A 19,299-nucleotide genomic window follows, 5' to 3' on the forward strand; every position below is an offset into this window, starting at 1 on the left:
TAGAAAAGATTGTTGTGTCTAATATTATTGGTTTATGTCATTACATAAAGTCTTTGTACAATGAATTTGAGCTTGGAGAGTACATGTATATTAATTTAGAAATGAAGTTCTGTATTTGTATAAAGGGATGATAAATAACATTTTGGTAAATTTAATAGATTTAAAATAAAAAACATAATTAATTATTGTACTCATAACCCATACTGTAATAATCTCACTTTTAGTAAGTCCATCTATCCTCTGGGAAGTTACTACAACATTTTAAAGGAGAACATATCATTTTGGTGAATTTTAGAGATTTTTCAAATAAAATAATGAATTACTGTATTTATATAATTGATCATACTGTAATAATTTTACTTGTAGTTAGTCTGTCTATCCTCTAGGAAGTTACTACAACCTTTGAAATGAGAAAATATTATTTATTGAATTTTGTTCTAAAATATTTATTACCGTAATAATATAATTGATCATACTGTAAACATTTTACCTTTAGTAACTCTATCTATCCTCTGGGAAGTTACTACAGCCTTTAAAATGAGAAAATATCATTTTGGTGAATTGTAGAGATTTTTTTAATAAAATAATTGATTACTGTACTTACATAATTGATCATACTGTAATTAATCTCAACTGTAATAAGTCTGTCTGTCCTCTGGGAAGTTATTAGAACATTCTGAATGTGAAAACGTATTTTACTGCTTGATTTTCATGTATAGCCTAACTTTCATATGAATTAAATGAATGAGTGGAAATCTCCTATGTTGCGTAATGAATGGAGTTTTCAGACAGTCCCTTACATCTGCGAAAACTAACGTCTAACGCCAAACTAAGTTTACCTCGCTATACAACAGCCCCAGATCTCAGGAGACCTGTGCCACGTGATGGGTTTGCTAGATCAAACAGCTTCGTCTTTGAAAATATCCTACTTCTGGACAGACGCATTGTGTCGCCCATTTACTATTTCTCCCCTTCAATTTTTCTTTTATGCACAGATCTCTTAAACATTATGTTGTATACTGTCGTTGTGCTTCTTATTCTCTCGTCTACTCTTGATTTGTCGAAGCAGGATGTGATTGATAATATACTTATGAGTTTATCTAAGGGAATTACATACTTTGATGAGCAGGGCAGACACATCAACCTGGACGGTGTTGTTGGATACACAATACTTCAAGGTAAGACAATATTGTTAAGTTTTTTTTAAAATAAATATATATATATATATATATATATATATATATATATATAAAATACTTCTTTGTTAACGGTCTCGTTTGTTTAAGTGACACGCTACGGTCAGATTCTGCATGAATACAAGTTGTTTGTATAGTACAGAGAGCTTTTGGTGCGATATCTTGATTTTTGTCCTCCGCGCATGTAACTTTTCAAGAGAGATAATTCTTTCTAAGAACTTCTTACCTTGATCAGATCTAATACACAAAGATGTATCCTAACACAGGTTGTAAAATCAGTTGAACAACTGGTGAAAGGTTAGTCCATCAAAGGTTCACAATTAAGCTTCTATCTGCTTACATAATACAGCGCAGCTGCGGGAAGCGACACGAACTTGGCCGCACTCAGATTTTTTGAGTCTCTCTCAGCGCTCAGCTGCAGTTTCTATGTTGAAGCGACTAAACAGAAGCCTGTCCACTGCTCTCTACGCTCTTCAGGGTACAGATCCCAAATACTTTAAAGGTAAAACAAGGTAGAAAATCAAATCTATTCTAAAATATCCAGTCAAGATAACTAACGCATTGTGTCTCTTACAGAGTTTGAGCCCATACTGGACAGCTCCTTTTGGTCACTGCCTGCAGAATGGAGCTCCACAGACCCCTCATTGGCTTATACCTCAGTGAGGACTATGGAGTGCTATGATGAGTATCTGAGTGACAAGTGCATGACTCTCCTTCTTGGGACATGGTAAGAAATTGTAGCATAAAATCAAATAAAAAAAAATATTGCAACTACACCTGTTATTTTATTAAAAGGAAAGACAATGGAACCCCATGTATCATCACTCAGTCCTGTAGAGACACAATGACGCAGTTTGGATGTCCACACTATTCCCTGTCCCACCAGCTACTCTACTTCATGATAGGAAAAATGGTTAAAGTATCATATGAATCTTTCTTTTATCTCTAGCAAATGATTGTGTGCCCTTGTTAAGAAAAAAAGACAAGACTGTTGTACATTTCTGAGGCACCCTGAAGTAAATTCTAAAGAAAATATGTGAACAACCATCTGTTTGTCCTTAGTTTGACCCTTTTATCCTCTCAGAAAGGGTGCTCCAGAATGCTCAAAGGGGACATGAGGTTGTCTCGTGTCAACATTACTGTGGAACATTACCAGAGAATCTTCTGCTCCAACATGATGAAGAGCAACCAGGATATTTTCAGGAATGGTCTTCCTGGTCAAATGCAAGACATCTTTATAGAAAACAGTTAGTATACACTATAGGGTTATAAACAATGTCCAAAGATTTGGCCAGGATTTAAAAGTTAGCCTCCACTTACTGTATACTTTTTTTTTTTTTTAACAGTTCTTCTATGTGGTTTAGTGGGATTCTCAGACTTCTATAAATTGGACTGGTTACAGTCTATTGTAATATGGCAAGACCAAGAAGTAGGTTGCTTTGGCAAAGAAGGTGAGTAACACAGAAATGAGTTAAAAATAATCTTATCCTATTGAACATAAAAGGAATCCAGCTGGATATTAAGCAGCACATGTAAAGCCATAGAGGTGTTACCTTTCAAGTTGTCAATTGCATAATTAATTATATTTTTGTTTTCTCCCAGAGGACATCTCCCAGGTCTTTGAGGAATTTTTGGATGTACCCCACAAACGGGTGAAAAGAAGGGAAAAAACACTTAAAGGTGTTAAACTCTTAAACTTTACAATTAGGCTACCATTAGACATTTTATTATTTAATGTTGCATTGTTGTATGATCGATAGATAGAAGTGTGTAAAACTGACTCTTATGTGTTTCCTTTCATAGATGGCTGCTCAAGTCATATGACAGGAGTTGCAGTGAGTGCATTAGGAGGTTTTCTTAACTATTACCTTTCAGAGCAGGACATAACGAAGAGGCCCTTAATCTAAAGCCCATGCTCAGTGGTACATTAGGTCTCAACTTCAATCTTGTATTTATTCTTTCATATATTATGTATTCGGACTGGCGACCTGTCCAGGGTGTCCCCTGCCTTTCGCCCAATGTTAGCTGGGATAGGCTCCAGCCCCCCGCGACCCTGTACACAGGATAAGCGGTTGACGATGGATGGATGGATGGATGGATATTACGTATTCTTTGTAAAGGAGTGGTATGTTCACTCATGCCGTTTTGGTGCATTAACCATTAAATGGCAAGTAGACTGTGAGAAGGGCAAGTAGTCAGGAAGACACATTACAGGAAAATACCTTTGAATATATTCAAGAAATAAAGAAAACTTATTACATGAAGTTCTGTTTGTTTATTACATTATTTATTACATATAGAGTTGTTTGAGGCAATTAACATTATGCTGTTGTTGAATTGGGGCATGTTTTATTATTTTCGGACAAACAAAGCCAAGTTTTAAAATTAAAATGCCTGTCTTTGCTGAATATTTTCTCTCAGTGTAACAAAGTTTTGAAAGTAGCAGACCCCTATGGGTTCCTTATTATAGAAAATGCATTCTTTAAATGCACGTTTGATTTCAGCCCAAAAAAGCAGCATGATCTCTCAAAAGCTGCTCAGAAAGTACAGACTAAACGCCATGTATCTTATTAGTCAAACAACCACCAATCCATAAAAACTTGACTCTTCGAATTTTAGTTTAATGACATATTCATTAAAATGCTACTGAGAAAATTCTGGTCTGTGCTTAATATTTGCCCAAAACCCTGTTCTAATATAGATAAATGAAGTTTTGCAAACATTTCCATTAAGGATTAATCATTCCATCCTGTGACTTCATAGAAGAGAGCTTTAATCAGGCGTGATTCATACGTGACAGTGTTCTTGCCGATGTGCATGCGGTTCTCTTCCAGAGGCTGCTCTATGATGGCAAGAACATCTTTCCCATACACTTGAGGGGAGGGTATAAAAAGTCGTTAGTCCCATTGAAAACATCAGGATTTAAATTTAATTAGTGACAGCTTTTAAAAAATAGCCATTAATCCCTACCAAATTAAACAATTAAAACAACAGCGGAATGGTAATCACTAGATTGGAGTTTGCTACGTAGCATATTACTGGAAAATTAAAGCCTCGTATTGACAATTGTGCCAGATCTGAAACAAAATATGGCACCAGTTTTAAAGGGACTATTTGTGATATCAGACCATCTTTATAGCAAGCTGTCTCTTTAGTGAATATATATACACTTACATTCACAATGCTCCAGGAACTGAATGCACTCTTGCACCACTGAATCTCTGAGCATGATCATGTGTTTGGCCATATTTTCCAGCAGTGAGAGGAAACATCTTTTAGCATAGAACCACGTGTCTGTTCCGAGCTGAAAACACAAGATGTCAGTGTCATTCCAAGCACAAAATACTCTGTAATATCACAAGGAAATAGCATATGACAGTTATGAAAGACCGGCAAATATCAGTCGATACAAAAGCGACCTTGCCACCATTGGAATCTCAATGTGTTTACAACATTTACATTTATGCATTTGGCAGACGCTTTTAACCAAAGCGACTTACAGTGCAATTATTACAGGGACAATCCCCCCGGAGCAACCTGGAGTTAAGTGCCTTGCTCAAGGACACAATGGTGGTGGCCGTGGGGTTAGAACCTGTGACCTTCTGATTAACAGCCCTGTGCTTTAGCCACTACGCCACCACCACTCCATACAAGGCATGCTTATGTTTTTAAACAGCGACCTTAGATTTGACATTACCAGCTCTAAAAGTTTTATACTATTTGATGTTGTAGTTCAGAAGAATCTAGAGTCAAAGGGGTCCAAAGCCAGAAGGAAGTGCAGTAAAAGACATGAGAGCAAGAATGCTGAGGTCTTTAAGTAACACTGTTTACACAGCTGGTTACAACTCTAATAGATATTTTTGGACAGACAAAAAAAAATTAAAAATAACATGCTGAAAATCTTGGTAACCAATCTGAAAATGCAGGATGTCCTAACCCACAAAACAATTTATTAAAAAACATCCAATAAATATATTGGTTATATTCAAATGAAATATCGTTTACCTTCTTGTTGTATGGCTCCAGACTCTTTATGACACGAGAAATGCCAAAGTCATAGTTCCCTTTAGCACAATACAAAGTCCTGTAAAAAATTAGGTGTATGTAATACGTCATTTAAATTGTGTACATAATTTCTCTAAAATTAAAGACATAGAGAACCTCATTTTCTTTTATCTTTGGACAAAATATGTGCAGGCTCTCAGTATGTCATCTTTATTATATTTTGTGTTTAATTGTAAACAAAGAAAAGAGGAAAATGAAACAATGTCTATAGATACAAGATCAACTATCAAATCCTTATAAGTATTGTGCTAATGGGGTGTATTAACGCAATTTATTGTAATTATGTTGAACGTACCCTATTACAAGGTTGACTATACACAGATGAAAAATCTTTTTGTCTGGGTCATCATAAGAGATCTGCTCCTCTTCTTTCTCTATCTTCCTCATCAGTTCCTCTGCCTTTATACACACAAGCAAGTAAAAGAAAAATAGAGAAGCAAGAAATGCAATGAAATAAAGGTTACTAGTACTACATTCATTGATTACAGTTATATATTTGTATTAAACTAAATCTTTTACCTCTTCATTTTGGCTGGTCATGATGTATGACACGCACAGATTAGCAAGAACAATTGCACTGACATTGAGGATCTACAGAACAAAATGTGACCGTTAATTGTTTGCAAGGATTCTAATAAAAGCCGGGAATTGTAAAATGAAGTAAAAAAACAAACAAAACACCATGCAGTAAAACCCCATGCATACACGCAGCAAGACTCGAAGAGTCACAGATCATTTTACCGAGGGTTTTGTTTTGCAGGGACACTCTTGAATGTTACACTGTTCCAGCTAGCAAGCAAAGGAGCAAAGAACACTTTTTATGTAAAATGTTTAGATTTGTGATATAATGTCTGCCAAATACTTCAACCAATACCATCCCTCTTATCACAACCAATAAATGTATGCAAACCATTTCCTGTAAAGCTGGCCCCCCCCAGCAGGGGGGGGATCGGTGTAACTGTAATCTGCATTTAGTTCGGGCTATTTTAAATGCATGAAATGTCTTATACAAAATCTACCCATGAGACATCAAATATTAAATGCAAATTTTAGCTTACTCTTGAGCTCCATCTAATCTTATTATGTATCAAAACAACATTTAGAACCCACTGTTATGGTAAATACTAGTGGTCAGAGTGAGTATTCAGACATTTTGAGCTGTTATGCTCATTGGAGACCTGGGTTCAAGTCTGGCTTGGTTCATGTTCCCATCCCTGTCTCCTCTCTCTCACCACTCAAATAAATTTTTCTGTCATTTGTAAGAGTTAAACTTGGACACGATAATAATAAAAGTAAGGCTGGGTAACACGTGGCACCTCACAATGCAAAACGTATTGCAATACACGTCACAATTCTATATATTACGATACATTGAGATATCATAGGGCAGGGACTTGAAACAGATTTCCCAATTCGATTAAATTCCGATTCGATATAGACTCATATGGGTATATTTCAGATATAATGTCCCTTTTGCTTATGAAATTCTCTCCCAGGTAATGCTGTTAATAATACAGGGGACCTTCTAACTTGGTACATTATGAAAATATAATTATTACTAATAATATTTTATTTGTTTTTCATCATTATGGTTACATTCTGTCTTTTTAAAAATGAACAAATTAATTTATTCGATCAATAACTAAGATATTGTATTTCAAATATAATTTTTTTACATTTGTATTGTTTAATTGCATAATTTATACTAATTACAAGTATTTAGATTGATTTGTTGAATGTGCTAAAACCAGTACTGTCTCTTTAAGAAAACCAGCATTTCTGTAAAGAGCATCTGTAAATACATGCATGTTAACAAGAGAGGACTCTAATGGCTTTATCTCATCTGTGCCATGCATGATTAGAATTAAATATTAATTTAGTTATTTTTGATCAACAATTGTCTGTAAAGAACATAAAGGGTATGAAAAGAGACATTATTCAATGACAAATGTATCATGTGGATCTCATCTTTGGAACGACTTTTACTCTTAACGTGCAGTGAAAGGATCTCGCAGTGGAATAATACATCAATATACTACATACTGGTCAGTGAAACGTAAACATTTACCAGCCAGTTACTAAATATACCTAGTGCAAAATTTTGTTTTCTCTAATTGAGAAAACGAAACATCAAGTTTTTGTCTCTTGGTGAGCTCATTAAATTGATTTGGAAGTAATAGTGTACCAACTTTGTTGGGTGTTTACATAATATGAATACACAAATAGTTTAATATAAATATCGATAAAATATCATGAGAAAAAGTATCCCGATATATCAATATTTGTTTGTATCGACACAGCCCAAAATGAAAGGATATTGGCATTTAAATAGGGCTCAAAATACATTTACAGTTAAAATGATCAGAAAAACTAATATGACAGAGGACATGAAACAAATGAACCTTCAATACTATCAAACTTACGTTCTCATAATGCTTCTTAACTATGGGCTCATAAAACCCAATGGCTTCTTTATATTTGTTATCTTGCATGAAGAGCACATGAGCAACATTAAGTTTCCAAGTGTCATGCTCATTGCAGAACTCCAGTGACTTGTGGAAGATCTTTTCTACCATGCTGTAGTTCTCACGGTTCCAGTAGATTTTGGCTTGTGCCATTAATACAGGAATGTATCTTCAAAAGAAAAAAACATAGGGCATTAGCTAAAAACGCACCTTTTTGGTATTCATCTTGATTAAACTGTCAAAAAACGAAACCTCAAGTTTACAAATCCTGCTTATATAAACTAGCATAACTACTGCATTATTAGTGGCTTGCTTGGGTAACTGTCACAAACACAATATCATGAAAAAACTTTCTAAATGTAATTTAGCTATGTATCTGTTAAGAAATAATATTATTAAGAACTAAAAATAATTTACATTGGTGACCATTTCACATGCAATTACATTAATGAAATAATGAACAGAAATTACAACAATGTTGCCACAACATAACTAATCATATATTTACCTCTCAAGAACTTCATCATAGTCTTGGACATATTTTTTTAAGGATTCTTCATCCCGGTTGTGCCTTGCGTCTTGCACCTTACAGGAAACAAATAAATGTGGCATTTTAGTTAGACAATTCAGGTTCATATTTGCATTGTGTTACACTATTACATAAAATATATCTGTTAAGTTATGGTGTTAATTTAAAAAATAAGGACTTTTGCGAATGCATAAAATGTAATAATAATGATAATATAGTGAATATATGCAAAGAATAATACAAATCTTTTACACACTCAGAGACAAATACTTGATACAAGTATGCATGGAGGCAGTGAAAAGGCAAAATGCCAGAATGTAACCTGTTTTGTAACCTTGCGTAACTGCTCGGTCAGTTTTCCAGCAGTTTCCTCAAATTTTCGAAAGGCCTATGTCAGATAAAAAAGGCACTGTCATTCAAAAACAAATGCTCTAGATACATCACTAGGTACTTGTCAACTCAGTAAACTCATTCATGCTTTAGTGTTAAGACAGCTTACCTCCTCAGGTGCTGTCTGACATGTGATCATGGCATCCAGGAACTCATAGAGGTACTATAAAAATGAGAACAAAACGTTAGCCCTAATTTCTTGATGCAAATAAATGTCTGAATCTGAAACATGTAGTCAGATTTGATTTATATGTCAATATGAATAGGACATCTCTATAATTATCAGCTGATGTATTATTACTTGAAATGCATTATGGCCAGAGGAATTCATCAGTGAAGATATTATTGAACAACTATCTGGGACACTAAATAGTATAGTTTAAGACTTGTATCAACATGATGGCATTTTTATAAATCTGACAGTAGTTAGAACACAATGTTCAAGCCAAATCTAAAGCATACATGAACCAATGCATAACTCAATATTTTAGGAGAGGATGTCAAATTTGCCTTTTGGGGGTGTATGTGCACAAAGAGAGGTCAGTTGTGGTCTGATTAATGTGAATACATGGAGGACGAATGAGCTACAGTTGCTTAATCAAGGTCTTTTAGTCCGACTTCATAAAAATTGGATTGGTAATTTCAGTCGGACTAATGTGTTTACATGAAATTTTAAAAAGATAAATTATTGTTTTAGTCCAACTGAAATCAAACCTTTAAAGTGCATGTACATACGTACGGAGTGTAAAATGCATAATAAATCAAATATGTTTAACAAACATGATATCAAGTTTGGACTTACCGGTGTGAGAAACTTGTATGTGAGATGGGCATTTTCAGCCAGAACATCTGCAGCAAGGTCAAAGTACTACAGACAACATCAACAAAAAAAGAAAAACAGCCCTAATTAAAGCAATAAATGAAAGTGTTTTTAAAGATTAGTAAGCCATTGCCATCATAGTAGGGGTGTACCGAAGTATCGGTTGCCAATATTTATAGGCCAATTTATGACCAAATTAAAACCGTCGGCATGTCGGAAAACGCTGACATGATAAAGGGATGGTTGAATTTTACACATGTTGTAAAAACTCTAAAATATCTAGAAGGGTTAGCACTTCAAAAAAAAAAATTATATTTAATTTTTATTCTGTATTATTTTAATGGAGAACAAAATGCCATAAATGGATGTGACAGTTGTGAAGGCGGCAATTCCCAATAGGCTACATGATGAGAGAAACCATCCAAAATGCTTTGAAACAAGCAGACTTTAATTTCTGAGTTATCAGTATGATATCCATTAATGTTGCATGATTGACTGAATTAAGATAGAAATTGCAATATTGCTTTGTGCTATTATAACTAACCTTGAAAGGCTGCATTTTAAACGGCAAAAACAGAAGTGCAAAACGGTTTTAAAAGTACAAAATAACCTTTTTTTCATATCAATCATCATGTTATTATATTTTGTATAAGTTTTTGTATCTTTTTTATCTTTTATGTATCGTTCACTGTGGCTCTATTATTTATTGTTAGAACAGTGAAAAAGCTCTTGTACCTCTTGAGTCTGGAGCCATACAAGCATTTCTAAGTAATGATTTTAAGTAGTGATCTGATGACAAATTAAGTTAGCCTAAGTTGCAAAATATCGGTAATGTTATCGGCCTAAAGGTTTTGTTAAAATCGGTCTCTATCAAAATTGTTTATATTGGTGCATCCCTGTATTATAGCTTAGGAGTTCGAGAAAACTCAAGAAAAACATTCTATTCTGCTTTCAAAGAGATATCTTAAATTTTGGGACTTCAGGTCAAAACTATGTCACTTTATAACAGTTAAGAGTGAAGTAAACTCACCTCGTATTTACAGTAGAGCAAAAGTAAGTTGCCAAAAGTAACAGGAGGGAAGGGATTTTGCTGAAGGAGAAAAGCAAACTTCTCAAACCCCTCAGTAGGCTTGGAGTCCATATTCATTAAGGCCTGGTTGTGAAGGGTGACTGGATCCAATTCCTAAATATATTGGGAGAAAAAAAAGTTAAGAAAACCATACATTGGATTACAGCAGACATAATCATCATTTCTGTGGCTGATTGCCTTTAACTGATTAGAATACAGACCAAATTCCAAATTTGAAAGTTTTTTGTATTCATATAAAGAGATTAAAAGTCCTAAATATAATAAAAAGATAAATGCTACTAAACCACAATCTGTGAAATCACATTTACTGATGGTAAATCACCACTGTGACATTCTGTTTCACTAGAGGGCAGTAGATAGCTACATTCGCTAGTACATTCTATAATAGAAATGTAATGTGCTCTGCATAATTCCTTCTCTGGATAAACTAAAAACACAGAACAGTGGGTGATCTAACTACATTCTAATAGTGAAACTGCATTGCACATTTGTTAAATTAACCTCTGTTATTTAGAAATGTTATTTTGATATGCTCTTTTTCAAGTAAAACTAAATGACATCCCTTGTTAATATTTCTTTGCGTAACACGCTGCATTCTTATTACAATCTGGTACATTTCTTGCCCTGGCCCTAGCTACAGAAGCAGCATTTAAAAATGCCTTTCATACAGGAAAAGTGTATTTAATGAATGCTTATGTAAGACGGATCAATGTTTAGACTCATTAACTTTTTGTAGGTGCCAGAACAAACTAGCACAAAGACATGTCTCTGCAGCCCACCATTATTCCAGCCAGCAAGTGTGGGCTTATTGGTTATACAATGCAAACCCCAGTACAAATGGATTAAACCTCCACCAGAATAACAAGAACCTTTCCGTTATTAAAGTGTGACAAGAAGGTTTTGACAGAATTAAACTTCTTGTGAAAATGATTGCACATGGTCTGTCAATATTGGATAAAAAATGTGAATTGGCATGCCTATGAGATTAATTCATAAGAAGGTATCCTGCAAGAGTGAACATGCTCGGATCACACAGCATAACTAATAAGGAAGATATTCTCTTGACAGGCATCTCGTAATATCTGGCAGCCTTTGTTTTTTCATTGCAACAGAAATATATAAAAGACTGAATTCAAATCTGACTTAAAGGGAAAGTTCAGCCAAAAATAATAATTCTGTCATAATTTAATCACAACCATATTGTTCTAAACCTGTATAACTTTTTCTTCTTCTGTGGAACACAAAAAGGGATGTTAAGGTAGAGTGTTAGCCTCAGTCACCATTCACTTTCATTGCATAATTTTTCCATACAACGAAAGTGAAAGGTGACTGAGGCTAACGTTCTACCTAACATCACTTTTTGTGTTCCCAGGAAGTCTCACAGATTTGATAATGATAACTGAATTATATTTTTTTTAGTTGAGTATCAATTTAAAAGGATAGTTAACCCAAAAATGAAAATTCTCTAATTATTTACTCACCCTCATGCCATCGCAGAAAAATTACTTTCTTTCTTCTGTTGAAAACGAACAAAGATTTTTAGAAGAATATCTCAACTCTATATGTCCTTACAATTTAAGTGAATGGGTAACAACATTTTGAAGCTCCAAAATGCACATAAAGGCAGCATAAAAAGTAATCCATAAGACTCTTCAGAAGCGATATGACAAGTGTGGGTGAGAAACAGATACATTTTTTTTGTTTTTACCATAAATTCTCCTCCCTGCTTAATAGGTGGTGATATGCATGAAGAGTGTGATTCACCAAAAACAAAAGAAGAAGAATGTGAAATTGAAAACTGATAGTAAACATTTATCTGTGTCTCACCCACTCTTTGTATAACCTCTGAAGATATGGATTTATCCACTGGAGTCTTATGGATTACATTTATGACGCCTTTATGTCCTTTTGGAGCTTCAACATTGTGGTACCTATTCACTTAAATACTCTTCTAAAAATCTTTGTTTGTGTTCAGCAGAAGACAGAAAGTCATACACATCTGGAATGGCATTAGTGTGAGTAAATGATGAAAGAATTTTCATTTTTGGATGAACTATCCCTTTAAGGTACTGCTAGAATTGGAAAAAAACAGTCATGTGCTACATAGTGGTGATGTAAAATATATTTTTAAAGCAGTTTGAGTACCTCCTCTGATCTGGGGGGCATATCAGTCAGTGCCTCCTGTGCTGCAGCATCTGCAAAAAAGACCGATATATGGGGCCAATATCACTAAGCTGAATTTGCATTTCCTCAAGTTTAATAGTAACCGCTACACAAGACAGACAGAACAGAGCAGTGTATCACCCCAGGCTGAATTACAATTACACAGAGACACTAAGCAAAACACTACTGCAGACCTCATGCTAAATGCAAATGCCACTTTGAATCCGGAGAGGCCACATATTCTTTTAATGGATTTGTGGTTTATTATGAGACATGAATATACTGAGAGCACATCTAAAAGTGTGAAAGGAATTCTTCTTAGTGCAAACATCAGGTCAGCCTCTTTATTTGTACTCACAGTTCTTCAGCTGGTATTCAATAGCTGCTTTCAGATTAAAAGCTTCGATCAAAGCGGTTTCATGCAAGACAAGGGTGTTGCCAACACTTCTTACATCAATGCCTTCTGTTGTCATGCCGATACTGAGTTCTATCGAAACAGGAATACGTTTTAAACATATCAAAAGCATTGGCACTACAAAGATGCCAGTCATTATGCATTGATATTCATCGTACAACACAGTTCACCTTATAACACCTACAAGACTTTCAGCTACATATACCTGGATGCTCTCTGATTCCACGCTCAATGATTTCTGCAATATATTTGAGTGCTGAAGCGTACTGCTTTAAACTGTAGTAACAAAGTGCTATGTTGTATGCCAGATCTGTAACAGAAAAAAAATAATACACCACCTGGCTCAGCAAGTTTAATAAACATTCCACCCAAAAAAAAAACACATCAGTTTCTATAAAAATCTAAATGACTTCCTTCAGGAAGTGTGGTCAACCAGTCATTGTGATGTTTGTTACTACTGGCAATTTGTTTTCTTCTGTTTTGTCTATTAAGCTCAACCACACATGCACGCACGCAGGCACACACACCACATGGTTATAGTTCAAGTAAACCAGTGAAGCACATGCTCACCTGGCTGGTAACCCAGTACATTCATAGAGGACATAAACTTTTTGCAAGCTTCATCATACTCTCCCTCCTTATAAAGCAAACAACCAAGATCAACATCATAGTCTGGATCCTCCTGAGGCAACTGCTCAATTAGAGTCTGGAGATGCAAAATTAAAAGTTCCATCAGAATAAACAGTAATTCCTGCTGCATTCTTTGGTCAGATGGTGATTAATTTTCCACATGTGCCACAGAGTTCTTACTGGATATTTTAAAGTATGTCCAAAGAGCTGCTTGTTTATTGAGAAAAAAAATGGTTACCTTTGCACCTGAAAAGTCCTCTTCCCCATATTTGATAGCAGCTTGCAGTTTGATCATCTATTTTGAAACAGGACAAATAAATATATTTACAAAAACACAGGCATTAAATGTTAGGAATTTGAAATATGCTTTTGCTGGGACTTGCTAAATTAAATAAATCATATCATATATCCAAACAACTATTGAGGACCAGATAAATAATACATAACTTTTAAAATAAAGAAATAATATGCAAATCAATTTACAAAATGAAAAGGTGTACATACAAATAAATATATTTATATATTTTTTGAATGTGACAAATTAGAATTTATACTTTTGTTTCCTTATTTATTTATTTCCTTGTTTATATATTTATAAATGTATTTCTACATTTATATATTATATTGTAAAGGGATTAATGGAAAGGAGGAGGCAAGAAACTTAAACAAAAAGACAAACACACAAAGGTGTCGGACAGCTGTCCGTAAATCACTCTCTCTCTTGCACTGCCATCCCGGGTGGGCCTTTATCCCTCTCGGAGGCTTGATTAGCCTGATTGGGGCCGGGTGTACAGCATCACGACCCGGCCCGCCCTGCCACATTCCTCCCTCATTCTCTCAGGCCGGGGAGCCCCCGGCATGATATATTTCTACATTTATATATTATATTGTAAAGGGATTAATGGAAAGGAGGAGGCAAGAAATGATTGGGGCCGGGTGTACAGCATCACGACCCGGCCCGCCCTGCCACATTCCTCCCTCATTCTCTCAGGCCGGGGAGCCCCCGGCATGACGTACCCCCTGGGCTGCCATCTGCCGGTAGGTCATTCCCACCTTCCTGAATCTGGGAGGGGACAGGTGGAGGGGAACAACGATAATTAAAAACACAGGGGGTACTCCCTGTAACAGTGCAGTACCCCCTAAAAACCAAAGTAAAATTTTAAAGAGAGAAGCAACAATAATAAAAAAAAAAACAGGGGGTACTCCCTGTAACAGTGCAGTACCCCCTAAAAACCAAAGTAAAATTTAAAAGAGAGGGAAAGGCCAACGCGTAGCGGCAATGGGAGAGAGAGAGGAGGGAGAAGAAAAAAACACTTCCTAGCCGTTTCTCTGATTTTTTTACATTTTTATGCATTTGGCAGACACTTTTATCCAAAGCGACTTACAGAGCCCTCATTACAGGGACAATCCCCCTGGAGCAACCTGGAGTTAAGTGCTCAAGGACACAATGATGGTGGCTGTGGGGCTAGAACCAGCGTCCTTCTGATTACCAGATTACCAGTTATGTGCTTAGACCACTACACCACCACCACACTGATACACGTAGCTTGGTCCTCGCCCACTACTCCACCCTCTAGCGGATGACAGCCACGCCTCCCCGGGTGGATCAGAAGTAGTCCTCCGGCCCCTGGTAGACGGAACACCCCGCCACGTTTTTGGTGGATGGTAGGGGTCTCCCCTGCCCCTGGCAGCGTTAACCGCTCCAGGCAGTTGGTTGGGAGCCTCTCCACCCCTCGCTGTCGGCGGACATTCCTCCGCTTCCAGGCAGCCAGGCTCCTCTGTCATCCGGCGGATAGCCGCGGCTGCTCCTTTTGGGTGGATGTAGCGGCCAGAAATCCACTACAGTGCATCCCTCCTCCTTCTCGTGTTTCGGCACCAGTGTAAAGGGATTAATGGAAAGGAGGAGGCGAGAACCGGGTTGAGAATATAAATAATATTTTAATTAGAATCTTGAACAAAAAGACAAACACGCAAATGTGTAATTGTTAATAATAGTTCTTCAGTACTTCAGCCATAGCAGTCTCAGAGTTCTCCTGACTGAAGCTTAGAGACCGCAATTACATATTTTTGTTGAAACATTTAATGCGAAACTACAGACTTATACAGAAATACAGTATAGCCACAGATGGACATGGACTTGCATTTAGAAATTGTGAAATATACCTCTAAATGTGTAAATAAATAATTGTGAAAATATATACACTGGTGTTTAAAAGTTTGGGGTCACTGATTCATTCTTTATTATTATTTAGTTTTTCTTCTTCACATTTTGCAATAATAGTAAAGTCATCAAAACTATGGAATAATAGAAATGGAAATATGTGAATTATGTTGTGACTAAAAACAAATCATAAATAAATTCAAACTATATTATATTTTAGCATCTTCAACTTCAATTGGTTCAAAATGCAGCAGCCAGAGTGCTAATGAGAACCAAGAAATATGATCATATTAGCCCCATTTTATCATCGTTACATTGGCTACCTGTTAAATTCCGTATTCATTTTAAAATTCTGTTAACTACATACAAAGCATTGAATGGTCTAGCTCCACAGTACTTAAGTGACCTTCTACCACGCTATATTCCATCATGTTCATTACGATCACAAAACTCTGGCCTGTTAATAGTTCCTAGAATATCAAAATCCACAAAAGGAGGAAGATCCTTTTCATATTTGGCTCCTAAACTATGGAATAGTCTCCCTAACACTGTTCGGGACTCAGACACACTCACTCAGTTTGTCTAGACTAAACACTCATCTATTTAGCCAGGCATACACCTAATTTATCCTCCAACCCACAATTAGGCTGCTTTAGTTTAGTCTGCCAGAACCAGAAACATTGATCATGATTTATATCTCTGCAATAAATTGAATGGCATCTATGCTTATATATTATTTGATTTGTTTCCCTGTCTCAACTTCGGGACTCCTATCCTGAGGTCACCAGAACTGGCTGGATCAAACAACATTCCTGCTTTGTGTTGGACTCGCTAAATGATGATGACTAAATGCAGCCGGTGCCAGCCAAACATCACTTCAGTCTATTATGATGGGCTTCAGATGATTAACTGATGCCAACTCTAACCATAAGACATGGGATACTTCATATGCCATTGTCTGAACCTTGGATTTAGGATGGACCACACCGAACCTCACCGAAATTATTGGCCAGCTTGAACTGCGTTTCACATCCCTGATCTCTGCCTGCATCACCTCGGTCTGTTGATGGACTACGATCTTGAAATAGAATGTATAGACTAACAATTGCCAACAAAAGCCTTCATCAGCCAGTTAACAAGGACAATTGCACGTATGTGAACATCTGCAATTAATCCAGGATGGACTTCAAAGACATTGGTCTTACAGTTAAAAAAAAAAACTGTAAAAACACTGACCAGAATTTGCAGAAATGTACTCTTGACATTTTCTCAACCAACTTCTTGAGGTTTCACTCTGGGATGCTTAATAAACAGTATTGGCTGCTTTTCATTATTATTCGGTCCAAGTCATTAATTTGATTTTATATATATATATATATATATATATATATATATATATATATATATATATATAGAGAGAGAGAGAGAGAGAGAGAGAGAGAGAGAGAGAGAGAAAATTTTATTTTTGGAATTAAATAAATGAATATGTTGGCACAATACTATTTATGTATTATATATTATAATAAATAAATACATGTGGAAAAATACATTTTTAAATCAAAAAATATATTAATAAATAAATAAGGAAATAAAAGTATAAAAGTATAAATATACTATTTTATGTTACATTTATAAAATGCTGTATTTATTAATTTCTATGTACTTTTTTATTTTTTTATATTTATTTGCAAATACATTTCTTAATTTATGATTTTGCCATACTTGGTCCTTGATAAATAACACCCACTTAACCAAAATAATTTTATCAATTACTTTCTAAACAATATTACAGATATCAAAGACATATGATGTACAGATATTAATGAGTAGGCACCTTAGTATGACTTGTAGTGCTGTCCAGCAGGAATGTAGCTTTCATGGCCTCTGGGAAGGCACACGCTCCGTAAAGGGACTGGGCATAGTAGAGTTTGTAGTCTTCCACCTCTGGGTGAAGCTGTGTCAGCTGTTCATAGCACTCTGCTGCATTAGTGAATTCTTGCATGTGATAGTAGCAATAACCTATGAGCGAGAGCGCAGCCCTTGACTAGAGAAAAATAGAGATTTCAGAATGTAAAATTTTGCATTTGAACAGATATAATGCAACCTTAAGTCAAAACATCTTTATACATCATACTTTACACAGCAAATACGGATTAATTAATTTGGTGGGTACAAAATATATTTATATTAGTTTTTTATACATCTGCTTTTTTTTCGAATAACAGAACGAAAATGATCCCAGAACGTGTTTTTATTTATTACATGTGAATAAAACATCTAGTTTGTTGCTGTCTACTTACTTTTGTGTGTTTCTGATGTTCTTTGCTCAGAACATGAATTGCGTCTCCATAGCGCCCCTCTTTGATCTTACAAAAATAATAATAACGATTAGTAAACAGTCCCATGACGAATGTTAGTTGAATTGTTTTGCTAAAAACGCAAGACTGCAGCATATCTCACCGATGACTACTAACCTAGCCTGTTAGCTTGAGCAGCTAATAACTCACCATTTTATACACGGTGGCCGTGTATTCGCCGTCTTTGATCGTTGTTAGCGTCATGACCGAACCCTACCGCCAAATATAGCTTTATCCCATATACAAAAACGACAAAATTATAAAGTTGTAGATTCAACACTCTATTAATGTTTTCACAGACACAACGCAACCGTCTGGTCGCTTAGCAACGGCGCCAGAAGCGGATGTGACGTAATGATAATGTATCCCTTGTCTCTGCAGCTGATGATGAAATACATTTATTTATCAGTATTAAATACAAGTGCAATATTACGTTTCTTGATTCTTTTATTAATCATTACTGTAGTTTTATTTTACCCGTAATTTCACGTTAAAAGTTTTAACAAGAAATTAATAATCACACCCAGCGTGGCAAATGACAACACAATTCACAAGTATATTAATATTTTAATTAAAATTGCGCTTGTAAATGTGCATTTTAACATTTCTATGTAATAAAACAATTACTTTTTTAACCCATAAACAGGCAAGAGTGGAAAATGATTGGCAAAAAAATAGTTTCAAGTCACTTTTTATATCATTTGGACTTAAGGAAAACATATCCCAAGGAATTTTTGATATATTTTGGATTTTCTGAGTTGTATCTACCAGGATACGTTACCCTATTAGGTACAAACAAGTAAAAGTCATCAATGTTTAAGTAATTAAATTATGAGTTTCTGACTTCCCCTCTTATTTTAAAACATGCCATACACTTGTATGACATGTGTAAGTTTTATAAATGTGTATGTGTAATATTGTGGATTAACCCTTTTCTTCCCTCAAGCTGGCAACTGATCTCACACTTCAAAATATGCTAAATAACAGCATGAACAATGACTTAATTTTCTTCTTCCGC

At 35.5% G+C, this 19,299-nt stretch overlaps 2 protein-coding genes across 4 annotated transcripts; one reads left to right on the plus strand and one right to left on the minus strand.

Moving 5' to 3' along the window:
• Positions 1-740: 740 nt before the first annotated feature.
• Positions 741-3,453, plus strand: c12h16orf89 (chromosome 12 C16orf89 homolog). 2 transcript variants are annotated; one of them, XM_052139571.1, is made up of 9 exons: positions 741-1,178; positions 1,546-1,698; positions 1,773-1,923; positions 1,992-2,109; positions 2,281-2,443; positions 2,543-2,647; positions 2,799-2,876; positions 3,000-3,031; positions 3,193-3,453. In XM_052139571.1, exons 1-9 carry the CDS (start codon positions 776-778, stop codon positions 3,262-3,264), a joined length of 1,275 nt encoding a protein of 424 aa, XP_051995531.1. In that variant the 5' UTR covers positions 741-775; the 3' UTR covers positions 3,265-3,453. The 2 variants fall into 2 exon arrangements, with proteins under 2 accessions (XP_051995531.1, XP_051995530.1); XM_052139570.1 differs by having other exon boundaries at positions 3,000-3,453.
• A 4-nt stretch (positions 3,454-3,457) lies between these two features.
• flr (fleer) lies at positions 3,458-18,608 on the minus strand. Of its 2 annotated transcripts, none has more exons than XM_052139558.1 (19): positions 18,432-18,608; positions 18,225-18,290; positions 17,759-17,968; positions 14,002-14,058; positions 13,704-13,839; positions 13,339-13,443; positions 13,077-13,205; positions 12,701-12,750; positions 10,496-10,648; positions 9,448-9,513; positions 8,755-8,808; positions 8,590-8,643; positions 8,235-8,311; positions 7,685-7,895; positions 5,781-5,852; positions 5,557-5,660; positions 5,202-5,280; positions 4,371-4,500; positions 3,458-4,068 (listed from the first exon to the last, which is right to left on the minus strand). In XM_052139558.1, exons 1-19 carry the CDS (start codon positions 18,483-18,485, stop codon positions 3,932-3,934), a joined length of 1,944 nt encoding a protein of 647 aa, XP_051995518.1. In that variant the 5' UTR covers positions 18,486-18,608; the 3' UTR covers positions 3,458-3,931. The 2 variants fall into 2 exon arrangements, with proteins under 2 accessions (XP_051995518.1, XP_051995517.1); XM_052139557.1 differs by having other exon boundaries at positions 8,578-8,643.
• Between the last annotated feature and the right edge of the window lie 691 nt (positions 18,609-19,299).

This window comes from Xyrauchen texanus, chromosome 12 (genome assembly GCF_025860055.1).
Source record: "Xyrauchen texanus isolate HMW12.3.18 chromosome 12, RBS_HiC_50CHRs, whole genome shotgun sequence".
Taxonomy (NCBI): Eukaryota; Metazoa; Chordata; class Actinopteri; order Cypriniformes; family Catostomidae; genus Xyrauchen; species Xyrauchen texanus.

Coding starts and splice junctions, on each gene's coding strand:
- c12h16orf89 (XM_052139570.1), top strand. CDS start 776: ATGGAGTTTTCAGACAGTCCCTTACATCTGCGAAAACTAACGTCTAAC. Junction 2,444..2,542: donor AGACATCTTTATAGAAAACA/GTTAGTATACAC, acceptor TTTTTTTAACAG/TTCTTCTATGTGGTTTAGTG. Junction 2,648..2,798: donor AGGTTGCTTTGGCAAAGAAG/GTGAGTAACACA, acceptor GTTTTCTCCCAG/AGGACATCTCCCAGGTCTTT.
- flr (XM_052139557.1), bottom strand. CDS start 18,485: ATGACGCTAACAACGATCAAAGACGGCGAATACACGGCCACCGTGTAT. Junction 8,312..8,577: donor TACGCAAGGTTACAAAACAG/GTTACATTCTGG, acceptor GTTTCCTGTAAG/GTGCAAGACGCAAGGCACAA. Junction 5,853..7,684: donor TTAAGAAGCATTATGAGAAC/GTAAGTTTGATA, acceptor TTTGTTCTGTAG/ATCCTCAATGTCAGTGCAAT.